Source organism: Myodes glareolus, chromosome 5 (assembly GCF_982192425.1).
Source record: "Myodes glareolus chromosome 5, mMyoGla1.1, whole genome shotgun sequence".
Lineage (NCBI taxonomy): Eukaryota > Metazoa > Chordata > Mammalia > Rodentia > Cricetidae > Myodes > Myodes glareolus.
Window position 1 is genome coordinate 88,120,786 of NC_142030.1, and position 15,524 is coordinate 88,136,309.

General features: G+C 49.8%; 1 protein-coding gene across 1 annotated transcript in view; it reads left to right on the top strand.

Moving 5' to 3' along the window:
• Positions 1-9,082: 9,082 nt before the first annotated feature.
• Positions 9,083-15,524, top strand: part of Igfn1 (immunoglobulin like and fibronectin type III domain containing 1) — a 31,827-nt gene continuing 25,385 nt past the window's right edge. Inside the window, exons 1-4 of the mRNA XM_087906653.1 lie at positions 9,083-9,214; positions 11,448-11,498; positions 11,870-12,026; positions 13,867-14,006. Coding sequence (XP_087762779.1) covers positions 9,083-9,214; positions 11,448-11,498; positions 11,870-12,026; positions 13,867-14,006 — 480 coding nt within the window. The remainder of the gene's footprint in view (positions 9,215-11,447; positions 11,499-11,869; positions 12,027-13,866; positions 14,007-15,524) is intronic.

Sequence of the window (15,524 nt, forward strand, 5' to 3'; positions counted from 1 at the left end):
CCTGCACTTGCTGTGGAGTCAGGCCAATTGAGCAGAAGGGGAGGCTGGGGAAGAGTCTTCGGAGGCAAATGGCACAGCTTACCAAGAAGATGCTCAGATGCATCTTCCTTCACTACAGTGCTGAGTTAGATTCAGTGCAGGAAATGCACAGTTGATCCTTGCCCCAGAGAACTCTCCATCAGTGGGTTAGACAACCCCTCCCAACAACTACTTAACTGTAGAATGAGAAGCCTGGCACGGCAGCAGAGCCTGTGGCCCTCACACGTACACATCCATCCCTGGGCTTGCTCACCACTTGCACCCATGCTGGTCATCTCTCTCCCAGATTGTGTGGGCGACAGGCCTGCCCTACCTCCATCTACCTTCCTTCCCTTCAGTCTGATTTCTGTCCAGAAGCCGGAGAACTCCTTTAGTGTTGCGTTGTGTCTCATCACCTTTCTGCTCAGAACCCTGCAGTGACTTTCCATTCAGAGTCAAAAGCCAAAGTCACTTTCCTGTCAACCGATAGTCCAGCATGACTGCCACCGCTTGCCCCTCCCACAAAGCAACTCCTTACATGTTGTCCTCTGACCTCATGCAAGTACTGAAGTGTGGCACATCCCCCGTGAGGTGGGATTCTTATCCCCCATTTGCTGGTAGGGAATTGAGAATGAGGGGAGGTGAAGGTAGGGAGAGCACCAGCTGATGATGCAGGATCACTGGGAGTGGAGCCAGGCGGACAGCCTTCTCCTCTCCAGACAGGGCCTTGACCATGTACAAAACGAGAAGAGGGGGGCGCTCTTATGAGCAGAGGACTACCGCTAGGGTCGGTTGTCAAAGGCGGGAAGTCCTTACTTAGCTCTGAACCCCTTGCTGCTCCGCTGCCCAGCTGCCCAGCCTGCACTGGCTGATTCAGACCCCCGCAGTGTGCTCCTCTCTTAGGCTCCTTTTCCTGAACCGCTCCTGTCTCCCACCTCCCAGCATTTAATTCTGGAAAGTGCCCAGGGAATTCCCCAACTAACTTAGAGTGGCCTCAGGGACCACCTGTCTGTTAGATGCCTGTCCCCGGGGGACTGACAGGAGCCAGCTGAGTCTCATCAATGCCCATGACGGAAAAGGACTTTGGCATCTGGTGACTGATTTGTGCCTCTGATCGGGACTCACTGGACAGTGCGTCCGCACAGTGGCTCACAGAAATGAGAGTGTGAAGAACCGAAGAACCAGGAATGTTCGTTCTTGGCTCAGCCTTGTGTCCCTCCTGGAGCCGATGATTCTAGCCTTCATTTCCCATGCTAAAGAGTTCTCCAGGACGTTCAGCCCATCTCCTCACAGGGCATGGTGTGATCTGACCGACAGGAAAGAGGCATGGTCCCTGAGCCTTGCTGTTCCCTCCGAGAGTTATCTCATGTGACGTTTCTTCCTCAGCCTCCTTGTGGTGTCTCTACTAATGACAGGATGAAGGCTTTCATCTACTCCTCCTCACCCTGGCCTTGGGTTCTTTCACTATAGGAAGGAGGGATAGCTTAACCTTCCGCACAGAAAAACAAAACAAACAAAAAAATCCCGTACAATTTCAAATGTTTATTTTTTGAATCAGGCCTACCTGCCAACCAATATTCATTGAGATAGTAAATGTGAGGCCAAACTGGGCTACCTAGAGAATTCCAGGCTAGCCTGAGCTACATAGTAACTGTATCTTGGCCTTTATTTCTTGGGTGATCCATGAATTTAAAGAAAGGAATTTTTACTTCCTGGCTGACTTTCTGGGATCAAGTTAAGCCAACTTTTTGGCTGAAACAGACCAAGACCACAGGTAAGTAGAAATTAAGATAGGGAATTGAGAATTGAGAGGGCTTGTTATGACTGGAGGACCTGGAACTAGCAGCAATGTCGCTTCCTGACCTACAAGGTGGACATTCGGGATCCTACAGGTGGCAAGGGGCTTACAGTTCTTGGACCTGGGATCAAGACTTGTCTCTGACACTTTCCAGTCACGTGGCTTAAACACATTGATAAAGTCCCAACTGAGAAAGAGACAATATCAGTAGGAAGAACGTCAGTGTGGGCTTTTGGACCAGCGAGACTTCATGTGTGAATTCCTCTTTACTACCTGCAGGCTATGAATGGGCAAGAAATTAAACGGGTGGGAATCAGTTAGGGTGAAGAACTAAGGAAGACATAGGAATTTAAACAGTAAGATGCCCCAGAGCTGGCTCTTCTGCCTCAGAGCCAAATGCCTTGCATATCACCAAGCACACCCCACATTCTCATTCTTACCTTATGGTGACTTGTGTCGTGTTTGTGTTAGGGATATTTAAATATTTGAATTTAATTGTTTTGCCTCTTAGATCCCACAATTGTTTTTGTTTTTGTTTTTGTTTGTTTGTTTTTTCCTAAACCACCACCCTCACCAAAGAGTTGGCTTTCTGCTGTGCCTCTCTGATTCTTCTCTTGCCAGGCAGTTCCCATCTCTACCCAGGAACTGGGAGGGCTGGCTTTGGCAAGCCTCTTGGTGGTCCTGTGACTACTTGGTAGTACTTTCATTTGGGCCAGGAAAGAATTGCTCCATTAACCCTGTATCCCCCTTCAGGCCCTCATTTCGATGCTGCATGAATTTAATTGGTCTTAACAATAAAAACTCAGAGTCAGATAGGGGGTGAAAGTTGAGAGATCAGAGAAGCAGAGCAGCCACCAGTCCTCACCTCTACAAACTCCTCAGACTGAAGAGGATGTCCTGTCTCTACAAGTCCTCAGCTGAATGCTTGCTCTACAAAGCCTCAGACTGAATCCTGAGTTCCTGTCTCCTCCCGCCTTATATTTTTCTCTCTGCCCAGCCTTATCACTTCAGTCTCTACCTCCCTAGCCTCCCTAGTGCTGGGATTAAAGGTGTGAGCCACCACTGCTTGGCTCTGTTTCTCTTTTAGACAGATTCAATCTCATGTAGCCCAGGGCTTTGAATTTACAGAGATCTGTCTGCCTCTGTCTCCCGAGTGCCGGGATTTAAGGTGTGCGCCACCGCTGCCTGGCCTCTCTGGCTAACTAGTGTGATTATCTGCACACTCTCATCTTCAAGCAAGCTTTATTTGTTAAAGCACAAACAAAATATCACTACATTTCAAGGATTTGACCCACTTTGTTTGTAAATGGGACTTCTAATCACAGTGTAATTCCACTTACACTGTGGTGTAAGTGTCTTTGCTAATTACCTTATGGATCCCGGATTACACACACACACACACACCTTGAAAGTCACAGTTACAGGTAGGTCTCCATCTCCCGACATAACGATCATAGAGTCGCCATGCAGAAACCGTTCTGCCATGCCAAATCAGAGTCAGGCATGCCACATGGAGACTGGGCTTGTTAACTTTCTCTTTTCTCTCCTTCTCCTTTCTAATTCAACACAAGACGGTCATCTGGTAAGAAGTCAGCTGAGAAATTGCCTCCATCAGACTGACCTGTGGGTATGTCTGTGGGGCCTTTTCTTCCTTAATGATTGATAGAGGAGGGCCAGCCCACTGTGGGTGGTGCCATCCCTGGCCTGGTGGTCCTGGGTTCTGTAAGAAAACTGGTAGAGTAGGCCATGGAGAACAAGCCAGTAAACAGCCCCCCTCCATGGCCTCTGATTCAGTTCCTGCCTCCTGGTTCCTGTCTTGAGCTCTTGCCCTAGCTTCCCTTCATAATAGACTGTGACTTTTAAGCCCAACAAACCCTTTGTTCCTACATGTTGTTTTTGGTCAGAATTTTAACACAGCCAGAGAAACCTAACTAAGACAGAAATGCTCTTAGGTGCCAATCGTTCAAAACATAATACAAAACAAACGAAATGAATACCAAGAACTGTTTTCAATTCAATGAACAAGAGCAGATCCTCCTTCCAGGGCTTTTGCCTTAAAGTGAGAAGAGAACCAATCAGCATGAGCCCTCATGTAATTATCATACATGGACAAGATGGTTTGAATGGCAAGACCATCGTTATGTTGCCCTGGCGATCAAAGTCCACACTGAAGATCTGACGATGAACGGGCTAAGCTAACGATGCTGTGCAAGCCTCTTGCCTGTGACCCACGGCAGAGAACAATTAGAGGAGGCACCAACAAGAGACCGGAACACCGAACGCCTGGCACAGTTGCACACAGCGCAGGCTTTATGTATGCTAGCTTCCATCTCGGCTTCAGGGAGTAGCTGTTAGAGTCCATCCCAGCAGTAACAGATGCCACCCACTGGTGACCCGACAGCGTCCCCTCAGCCAGCAGCTGTCTGCCTCTGCCATCACACATGGGAGTTAGGGGCCATCAGGGAAAGGTCCTCCTGTCTTCCAGCTCTATGGGCAGGGTCCTATCCTATCTCTGAATTTCTTAGTCGGGATTTTCCTCCCAAGGGCAAACTTTCCCAAGAACTAAAGAGGCGCAGTCCTTCCAGGCCAGCTCCCTTCTGAGTCCTCATCCTAGCCGCGTCTCTGGTACCCAACACTAGCCAGAGCTCCAAGGCCAAGCCACTGATCGGGGATAGGGTTTCAGCCTGATCTCTACTACCAGCTGCAGGCGGCGAGGCTGCTGGGAATCTGGGAAGTTGGTGCCAGAGGGTGAACAGCTGATGCTAGGGAAGAAGCCATGCTCGGGGCAGGGGCATTAGGTCATAGGATCTCTCCCCCGTGATCCTGGGCCCCACCTGGCCAGCAGGGGTGAAGATCCCCAAGGACAACTCATGCCCCCTCTAGCCCTCAGCTTCTGCATCAGGCCACAGGATGAAACCATCCCTGAGTGTGCGTCCAGACTTAAGCACAGGCGTTGAGAATCCTTGCCCTTGGTGCCCCCAGTTAGATAGAGAAGACATCGCCTCTATCGTCAGGAGTGTCAAGCTGATGGATGGAGACAGGGCAACCCCTGGGAGCTCTTTCTAAAGCAGTGTATTTTATCTCTGCTTATGCACCTCCCATGGCTCCCCAGCCGTTCTCAAGTGACCACCAAACGCCGCAGGAAAGTACAGAGGACACGTCAGCCTTGCTCACGGAGCCCACAGGATGGGTGCTTTTGCGGGGCTCTTTTCTATTTTGTCAAGGAACAGGCTGGGAGGTCCCTATATGGTGTCAGCTAAGCTAGAGGTTGACCAGGACTCTCTTCATAAAGGGAGCTCCTCAGTGCAGAGTGGGAAGGGGAAGGGTGGATAGCTTCTCCACATCCTGGGGCTCCAGCCTCGGAGAAACAGTAAGTGAAGACGGCCTGGGCTCTGTGGAGAAAAGTGTCATGGAAGGAGAGGTATTTTCTGTCCTTTGGAAAATTTCCAGGACCGAGGGAGGCAGAGCATGCCTCTAGGACAGTCCTGAGACACGAACCTGAAGTGACTGAATGCAGTCATGTGGAAATGCCACTGAATAGGGGATCGCGGGGCAGGGCCAGCATTTCGGACAGGAGGGCGAATGAAGTCAAGGGAGAGGGCAGCTTGTTGAGCTGGAGAGCAAGTCAGGTGAGGAGGTGTCAGTGGGCACAAAGGCTTTGAATGCTATAAAAAGCTTATATTAGTGGCTCACAAACTCCTCGTGTGGGCAGGAGAGCCAGGAAGAGAGAATCCAAGCCAGCCTACTCCAGACAGACTCTGTTTCTAATAGCAAGTGCTGTGATTTTATAGGAACGGGCAGGGGTCTCATGAAATGCCCAACTGTACATCAGCAATGGTGTCCAGCAGAGCTGGCTAGTGTCCTGTGCAGCAGGAGGGGGGCCAGTTACCTCATCAGTCTAATGGAGACGGAGGGAGCAGGTGTCCAGAGTGACCTGAAGCTTGGTTCCTCCCCCCAACCTCGGACCTGAATCTGGCTGCTTAGCACTTCTCCCTGCCAGGTCCTGGTACCTGCCTCAGAAAAGGAGGGATTTGCACTGGATCCACAGAATGCCACTCAAGGGTGCAGGGTTGGCTGAGGTCCAGACCCGCTCACTAGTTGTGTGAGCTTTGTGTCTTAGCTTCCCCCTTCTGTAAAATGGGGTAATTATTTTACTTTAAGGGTTTCTTGTGAAAAATTAAATTGGCTAATATGATTTTTAAGACTTTATTTGTATTTATGTGTGTATGTGTCATGTATCTGTACATTTATGTGAAGGAGGAGGTGGCCAGAGACCAGAAAAGGGCACTGGATGCCTTAGAGCTGAAGTTAAAGGTAGTTGTGATCTCAGGTTGGGTGCAGGGATTCCAACTCTAATCCCCTTCAAGAGCAGCAAACACTCTTAAACACTGAGCCTGTCTCTCCATCTCCTAGATAATATATTTAAAGACTCAAAAAAAAAAAAAAACAGTCTGGCACGTAGCAAGAGTTCTATAAAGTCAAATACTGTTCTTTTATTGTTGTTAGACGTCCCGTGAGGTCATCTAGCTCTGATCTTTGGTGAGAATCTTCACTGAGCTAATAAACTGTACCTGTAAGTGGCTTCACACCTCCCACAAACTACACAGGGACCCTGCCCCAGCCTCTCCTTTTTGGGAGTGAAGGGAGTCCCCATTTATAGCCCTGAAGCCAGCTGGGCGAGGTCTTTCCAGTTTCTGTACTGCTGGAAGGGACTTTGTTAGGGTGACAGTGTCCTCGGGGGTCTCCAAGGTCCCCATTCCTTTGAGGCTTCACTACACTGAGGAAACTACTGTGAGAAACACAGTCTGATGCTGACCTAGGGCTGGACTGAGACCAGGAGGCGCAACTTCCTGAGATGGAGCTGGGAGTCTGGGAAGGGTGGAAGGTTCTATGGAAGTGGTAGCCCTAAAACATCCTGGACAATGACCAAGGGAGGACAGGCATGAGACGCCAGGAAAGATGGCTTCATTAGGCCTCCCAACTCAGATGTCCTGGATGAAGGCTGTGGTGAGCAGAGTCTTACGCATGAGCTCAGGCCTCACGGTGGGCCCGCTTCCCTGACATCATCTTCTCAGGGAACACATGGTTTTCTACCTTTCATGAGAATCCAACAACTACCCCTCCGTGGTGTGTGTGTGGTGTGGTATGTAGTATGGTGTATGTGGTATATTGTGTGGTATGGTATATATAGTGTATTGTGTTGTGTTGTGTGGTGTGGTGCAGTGTGGTGTGTGGTATGGTGTATGTGGTGTGTTGTGTGGTGTGTGATATGGTGTATGTGGTGTGTTGTGTGGTATGGTATATATGGTGTATTGTGTTGTGTGGTGTGGTGCAGTGTGGTGTGTGGTATGGTGTATGTGGTGTGTTGTGTGGTGTGGTGTGTATGTGTGTGTGTGATTCATGAAATGTGCGGGGTTTGTGCTTCCAGGCCTGTTACTAGAACTTTGATTTTAAAATCCATCTCCTTGAACCCATGGGGCTGAAAGGAGGATGTGGAGCATCTTGGGTTGTCTCATCCAGCTGAGCAAAGACATTTTACAACACAGCATGGAGCAACAGTAACCCATGAATCAAGTTACATGGAATCACCTGCTTTTTCAAGCCTATGGCACTCATGCAGCAAACCCCAGGACTATTGGATGTTAGCACTGAGAAGTCAGAGACCCTACCAGCCATTCTGTGCTGTGTGGAGGTTAGAGAGCCCCAGAGGGGAACCTTCATGGTGCCTGGGCCTCCTGCTGCTTGGCATATAAGGAGCTTCTCTCTTATAGAGACAGACGAGCTTTGGCCTGGAGGAAGAGAGGAGGGTGTATACAACTCCTCTGCCTTATTCTCTAGTCAACGAAGCAGTCTTGGGTTTTACACCAAAAAAGGAAAGTCTAGCAGGTGATGTGCCACCAGCAAAGGTAGTGGGGGAATGTCACCACTGACATCTGTGTACAGAAAAGTCACTGAGAAAGAAAAGGCCACTACACTAGATCTATTGACTTGGGTGATAACTGAGATATTCCTGGGCTGGGCTGGGCACTACATCCTTTCCTTCCTGGCTGCCCCAACAGGGAAAACTATCAATCGCTTGCACAGGGCCCCCTGCACAGTTGGAGGTTCTCACTTTGACATAGTTCACTAAATGTTACTGAGTGTCATGTTTGAGAATATGCCATGAGGTCATGGACGTGACTTGACTCCTGTTGTTCCACGGAGACCCAAACTTCCCTTCTTACTGCAACGAGTGAGATCTAAGTGTGATGCCATGCACAGAACAGAAACACCCTTAACACGGCTCCTCTTAAAACACGGGACATGGGTGTTAGCCTGTAGGTCATCCCTAGGCCTTGGAGAAGAGGGCATCACCTCCCCAAGGACCAGCAGAGACATCTGAAATACTACGGGTTGCTAGTAGGCTGTGTTATTGCCTCTCTCCCACCTCCTGCCCTAGGCTGGGATGCTTGGAGGCTTCGCAACTGGCCTCCGGGATACCAGATTCTGCATCTTTTATCGTCTTCCAGTTCTTTCTCTGTGCAGCCAAGGTAAACGTTGTTAGAACTCAGTTGGATTCTGTCATCACTCAACAGCCTTTTCCAGAAAAGTCAGAATCCTACAGCGGCTTCCAGACCCTATCTGTCCAAACTCAGCCAGGGCTGCCCTTTCTTAGCTTTCTACCCTCAGGCGTACTTGGCTTGCTCTTCCAGAGACTGTTCACAGTTTGTAACTGGCTGGTCAACATCTATCTGTTCCATTAGACTTCATGAGCAGAGGACCCGATGTTTGCTTACGCTTGTATTCCCAGGGCCTAACAGTACCTGAGTCTGGGGCTTAGCCTTTGGGTTCCGCACTTTAGTCTCTCTGGGTCTTGTGACTCAATCTCAAAGTTTGTTGACTGTTTGGTACCCCTATGGGATACAATTATCAAAAGGACAGGGGCTTTGTGTATCAATGTGACTTACTGTGTCAAGGGTCCCAGGGGACGAGCTTAACTGAAAATTGGAGGCTGAGCATGTTGAAAATGCCCCCACTCAAAGGAGTCAGATAAAAGTCAGATAAAAGAGGCATTGTGGAGCCAATGTACCTCAGCTGATCTGGGGAAGAGCTTAAGACTCTGCAAAACGTGAGCTGGACCAGTCAATGCCATGGGACCCTTCCATCTCTGGCCTCCCCCCAAGCTGGTCCCTTAACGCTGGGGGCCTTGCCTTGCCAATCCAAGGCCAGAGGAGGAGGAGATGGGGGTGAGTGGGAGGGGCACAGAGAGCAAGCAAGGCTCCTGCCATGACCTACATCTGTTCCTGTTCTGCCTGTCCACCACCAGACGCCAGACGGCTCAGAGTCTCTGGCAGCCGGCAGCAGCTGGGAAGAGGGAGGAAGGAGTGTGAGGAGGCTGGAGGCTGGTGGGCCATTCAGGTGAGTGAGCGCTGTGTCCCTGTCCCTGGCCATCTGGCTGGCCTGGGAAGGGCAGGGAGGGAGGCGCTGAACTGCGCCCAGGAAAGAGCAGGCAGTAGTCCTGAGACAAGCCCCACAGATACCCGGTTGACTGACCACAGGCTGGGGTGCATTTCGGACACCTCTTAGGGGACCCCAGTATCCCTGGAGGAGGGAATTTCAGTGGGTTCTGTCTGTTTGGTTCTGTTCTGGGTCTGGTTTTTCCAGGTACTGCCTGGTAGAGAATGTACTATGACATCCAAGTTAAACATCTTGTTTTAAAAAAATTATTTATTTTCATTTTATGTGCATTGGTGTTTTGTCATGGGCGTTGGTTCCCTGGAACTGGAGTCACAGACAGCTGTGAGCTGCCACATGGCTGCTGGGAATTGAACCCAGGTCCTCTGGAAGAGCAGTCAGTGCTCTTTAGCACTGAGCCGTCTCTCCAGCCCCTAAGTTAAAAATCTTACTAGCAGTTCAGAGTAGCAACCTTAAGGCCAAAGCAATTGAAAGGAACCCTGTTTGGTTCTTTTTTTTCTCTTGAGAAGTTTGAGGTCGCAGGGACCTAGGCTGGCGGAATGGAGCAGGTTCTGGGGCAGCAGATGAGACCCTGGGAAGGATCTGGGAAGAGTTAAGGGAGACGCAACTTGGCCCCGAACTCAGTGTCTGGTTGGGATAGGCTGAAATGAACGCATCTGCTGATAACAATAAGGGGTCTTCCCAAGTGCGGAAATAAATCATGAAGGAAAGAATTAATTCCCTTTCCCATCCCCTCTAACTAAGTCTACATCCCTCTGTTCTCTAGCCAAACACTTCTCATTAGTCATTGAGTTTGTATTTCTTCTAGATTATTCCTGAAGTAGCATGACACTGGACCTTTGAGGACTACAGGCTCCTATTTCTTTGCTTCTTACCTGGACCTGCAGGAGGCAAAGGTAAGAGGCTGGTATATGGATTATTCTTGACATGTGACCAATAGCCTCAAGATCTACTGGAGATAATGGTGATGGTGATAAGGGAGTTAAATGTGCCAAACGCAACCTCCGGTGTGGCTGGGGCCAGTGCTTCCCTTTGTCAGATGTTGACCTGAGGGAGGGAGGAACGGGAATCTCGGGGTACCTTCCCACACTTAGTGTAGCCATCTGAGCCTGATTGTCCAAGTTGTCCCCTCTCCTGTCTACCCCTGTGACCCTTTTCGGTGCAGTGGCTATGGCTCCTGTGGTGTCTGTGACCGCTCCAGAACACAGTTGGCACACTATGGCATTCCTACACACAGGGAGGCCAGGACTAGGCTGGAGAGGGGGCCAGAAGTGGCAGCAAGTGGGCAGTTGGGGAAGAAAGCCTATCAGTTGGAGCATGGACTTTGCTCTGGCATGTGTGATTCTGTACTGATGACTGCGTTCTTTGGGCAGGAAGTACGCTTGGAACCACTTGGCCATGCATCAACCTCTCAGGAGGTGGGATTGATGGAGGATTCTCACAAGTCTCCCTTTAACTCATTCATAGCTCTCATCCTTCCCCAGAGCCAACCCTACTCCGTCTCTATGGACAATAACAGATGGGTGCAGTAAAAGGAGGCTAAGGGGAGAGGATGGGGGGCCTGTTTGGGAGAAGGGGATACACTCCTGTTCATCTGATGCTGTAGTTCACAGGAAAGAGGGTGGGTTTCTGATGATCTTATTGGCTTGGGGAGAGCAGAGCTTCAGAGTCCCTAAATCAGGATCTTAGTTCCACAGACCTTGAGAGCTGAGGATTCCACATTGGTTAAGATGGGAGGTAAAAGGATCTGGGGCTCCAGGAAAAACTCAAGATCTTGGTGGGGAATCTGCATTCCAAAGTTGAGAGGGCACTGCTGTTGAACGAGTCTCCTGGATGAGTCTGGTCTTACTCTCTGAATGGTGAAGAGCTTGGGTCCCACCAGGAGGTCAGGCCATCAGTACAGTGTGCAGTCCCGACACCATGGTTTTCTTTCCTCGGAAACTGGGCAGCACCTACTTCTTCCCTGGAACCTTCCCCGGGGAAATCGGTCTAATGGAGCTGTGCTAGGGGATGGCAGGAAAGCAATCGTTTTCATTTGGGGTGTTAGACAAGCTCTTAGGGGCATCACCTATCCCCAACATCCATCTTAGATCCTGGCTGGTACCCCTGATGATGTAGGAGAGATTGACTGACATTAACCCAGGCCTTTCATGAGCCCTTCATCTGCCGCCCTCAGGAGATCAATTTTCATTCTCAGAAGCGCAAGGAGAAGCTGGAAGTATGGCAGGTAAGAGAGCTAGCTGCCCCTCTACCCCTCACTGTTCTTCCTCACATGGGTAGAAGGCAGGGAGGAAGTCCAGCCCAGGGTTCTTTGAGAAAGCACCATCTCCGCTCCTTCAGTGTGGGCTTTGCTCGACTTTACTGAGCCTCCACACAAACTGACTTCTGCTTTCTGAAGCATGGCTCTTTCCTATCCTCCTTTCCCTGGTTTATCTCTACTGACACACCCAGAGTGTTTCGATGGCACACAACCAGAGAGGAACTACCAGATTCCCACTGGAAAGCTTAAAGGCATCCTTTACAGACAACGGGTGGGCGGGACAAGTCTGCCTCGACAGCTAGCGAAATGGGGGACCTGGTTCCCTGACTGAATGGGAGGGAGATCAAGATGGACTCCTCCTACCCTCTTCAGGAAAGTCCCCTAAGAAGCCCTCCATCCCTGGCGTGAGCATCCGGCAGCTGGTGGACAAGATCCCCGAGGGCGGCAGCACGCCAGATTTCAAGCAGAAACCTGTCACCTTGGCTCTCCCGGAGGGTAAGACCCTAGTGGATATTGCCGAGGGTGTCATGGTCCCTGCTCTCCCACTCCCCAGAAAGCACAGGAAGAAGTCTGGCCACCTAACCTTCCTATCCTTCCTGTGTCCATTACCTGTGCTTCCATCCTTCCTATATTCAGTGGCATCTGTCTTCCTGCATCCCAGGAAGGACAGAAGCCCGAGGAGACTATGGGGAAAGGGAACAAGGAAAGTTCACACTATGTAGGGGGGAACAAGGGCTGGCTGACACTAGCTGGGGAGCAGGCCCCCAGGTTCTTTTCTCTCCTCTTCCTGCCTCTAAGGTTCTATAGGAAGAGGCTATTTAAAAACCTTTTCTCCCAGGGCAGAGAGGGCGGCTGTCATTAATGTCCCTGCTACACAACCATGAGGACCACACTTGGGTTCCTAGGAGCCCACATAAAAAGTCTGACACGGAGCCAGGCAGCAGTGGCGCATGCCTTCAATCCCAGCATTTGGGAGGCAGAGGCAGGCAGATCTCTGTGAATTTGAGGCCAGCCTGGTCTACAGAGTGAGTTCCAGGACAGCCAGGCCTGTTACACAGAGAAACCCTGTCTGGACACTGGGTTGCACACAGGTGTGCCTATGGTCCCCATACTGGGGAGGAAGAGTGAGCAGGATGCCAGGACCTTGTTGGACAGTCAGTCTGGCCAACTGATGAGTTTAAGGTCTTCAGACCCTGTCCCAAAAAATTAGGTGGAAGGGCAGGAGAGATGGCTCAGCAGTTAAGACTACTGGCTGTTATTCTAGAGGACCAAGGTTTGATTCTCAGGACCCACATGGCAGCTCATATCTGTAAGGTCAGTTCCAGAGGATCCGATGTCCTCTTCTGGTCTCTGAGGGCACCACACACATGTGGTACACAGATACACATGAAGGCAGAACACCTGTACACATAAAAGTGAAGGGAAAATACTGAAAAAAAAGTAGAAGATGAGCAAGGAAGACACCTTGACTTCTAGTCTCTATGTATATACACATGACTGTGCATGCATGTGTGAACACACACACACACACACACCTTTTCTTCCAACCTTGCCCTAAAGAGCCACATGTCTAGTGGTTCACAGGCTAGGCTCAGAAGTGCCATTTTAAAAGGCCACACACACAGTAGCACCCAGGGAAGTGGTGTTCCTTCCCTGGTCATAAATCCTTGCCATAAAGTTTAGTTAACATTCTGGTATAAGAAAAATAATGGTGCAGTATTTTACTTTTCTAAATCTGAAACAAAAGCAGGACCCTGGGACCTTCAGATTCTTCTGCTGAGCTGTTCCTAGCAGGAGGCAGCCAGGCTCTGTGAGGGTGAAGTAGCTCCCACACCATCTTGCCCTGCATGAACCTGCAGGTCTCTTCTGAAGCTGGAGTCCTATGTCTCAGGACCAGCTCCACTGAGTACCAAACCTTTCCAAGTTTGTCTTGCCCATCCTCTTAGGAACCCAACTCACAAATTCTCACACTCTTCCTTGGTTTGGGAGACTTCTTAGCCTCATGATGCACGTACTCTCAAAGGAATCTGCCTTCCACTCCAGCCCTGCTTACCTCCCCCACCACAGACCACACAGCCACATCTTTCTCTTGGGGACACCAGGCCTCTGCGTGATGGACATCAGGCCAGCACTGCTTCTGGGTACCTGGAAACTGTTTCCACCTGACATTATGAGTCCCAAGTCAAGGGGATCAAAGTTGGGTATTTCTGAATCAAAGTCGGGTGCTTCTTTTGGAATAGGGAGCTGGGATTCCCGCAACAGGGAGAATGATTAAGTTTAAATCTAAATAACACCTATTGCCACTCTACCCCCAAGCTGCTTCCTCCTGCCACAGGAAAGAATGCCATTTTTCGGGCGGTGGTCTGTGGGGAGCCCAGGCCTGAAGTGCACTGGCAAAGCACCAAAGGGGATCTCCGAAACTCCAGCAAGTACCGGTTCTTCTCTGCTCCCGGCAGCGAGGAACACATGCTGCAGGTGAGCGCTGCAGCCATTCCGATCCAGGGTTCATGGGTCACTTCTTAGTACTTTGAATTCTTTTTTTTTCTTTAAAATTCTCTTTTCATTTTATATAGCAACCTCAATTCCCCCTCCCTCCCCTTCAACCACCCCCACCTCCTCCCATCCACTCCTCAGAGGGGGTAAGGCCTCCCTTGGGGGAGTCAAGAAAGTCTGGCATACCAAGTTGAGGCAGGACCAAGCACCTCCACCTTGTATCAAGGCTGTACAAGGTATCCTCCTGTAGGAAATGGGTTCCAAAAATACAGTTCATGACTTCAGGATAAGTTCTGGTCTCACTGCCGAGCACCCCTCCCCCAACCCTCAACAGATCAAGCACATAGCTGTCACCCACATTCAGAGGGCCTAGTTTGATCCCAGACAGGTTCCCCAGTTGTCAATCCAGAGTCTGGGAGCTCCCACCGTCCCTTAAATTCTTAAGAGTGTCCAGTCCCCAGGGGAGGAAGAGATTATTCCACAGTTGGATCTATTCAACTTTGACCCATGGTTCAAGCTCTCCTGAGCCAGGAGATGCCCTGGTAGGTTTACTGAAACCTCTGCTAACACACCTGGACCACACCTGGGTCACAGTTGCAGGCTCCTCACCTTGACTTTGGAAAGCTAGCTGCTTGCCTCTTTTTCCCTCTCTTTCCTCACCTATGGAACAGCAGAATCACAGTCCATAGTCTAAGGAGTTGTAAAAACGAAAAGGTCATGTGAAGGGGCTAGTCAGTGTCCCGCCTTAAACTGAGCACAGTCCTTATATTAGCATAGTTCCACTCGCAGGTTTTGATCCTATGTTGGTGGAAAAACAATGTGCATCGAGTAGAAATGACACACTGAGTTTTTAATGTTTCAGTTTGATCTTTTCATGGATGAGAAATACGCAGGTGCGAGCCACTCACTCTGAGCAACGACAACAACCTGCAGCCTCCATCAGTCAGAGAATAACTATTCTATAGCATATTGTATTTGCTGAATTACACGAGGCATTCAACCCCCTTTTTAAGATGGCCTTAATCATCTTACCCAACCGCAGGCTCCAGGAAGTGCTAGTTTACATTAAGGCTAGGGTGAAATTTGTAGGTTAGCTGTACTCAATGCATTTCCAATTGATATTATTTTCAGCTTACAGGAGGTGTACTGGAGTGTATCCATCTTGTCACCAGACAAGCAGTATCCTCCCTCTCAATCAATTAGGGTTAATATTAGTGACATTGGAGACACTAACTGTGAAACACAAGTGTCAGGCCCCGGACCAAACACTTATCACAGAGGACATGAGTTAATCATGACCATTCACTAGTATTTGAGATACTATTATCCCCATCTTACAAGCAAAGAAATTAAAATTCATAGCGATTGGGGAACTTGCCCAAGGTCCCATCGCTAGTAATGCATGACAGAGATAGTCTCCAGTGCCAGGTTCATCTGACACACAGAGCAAGCTCTTTCTGCGACCCATATTGCCTCCAATGGCAAGAACATCCTCCTTCT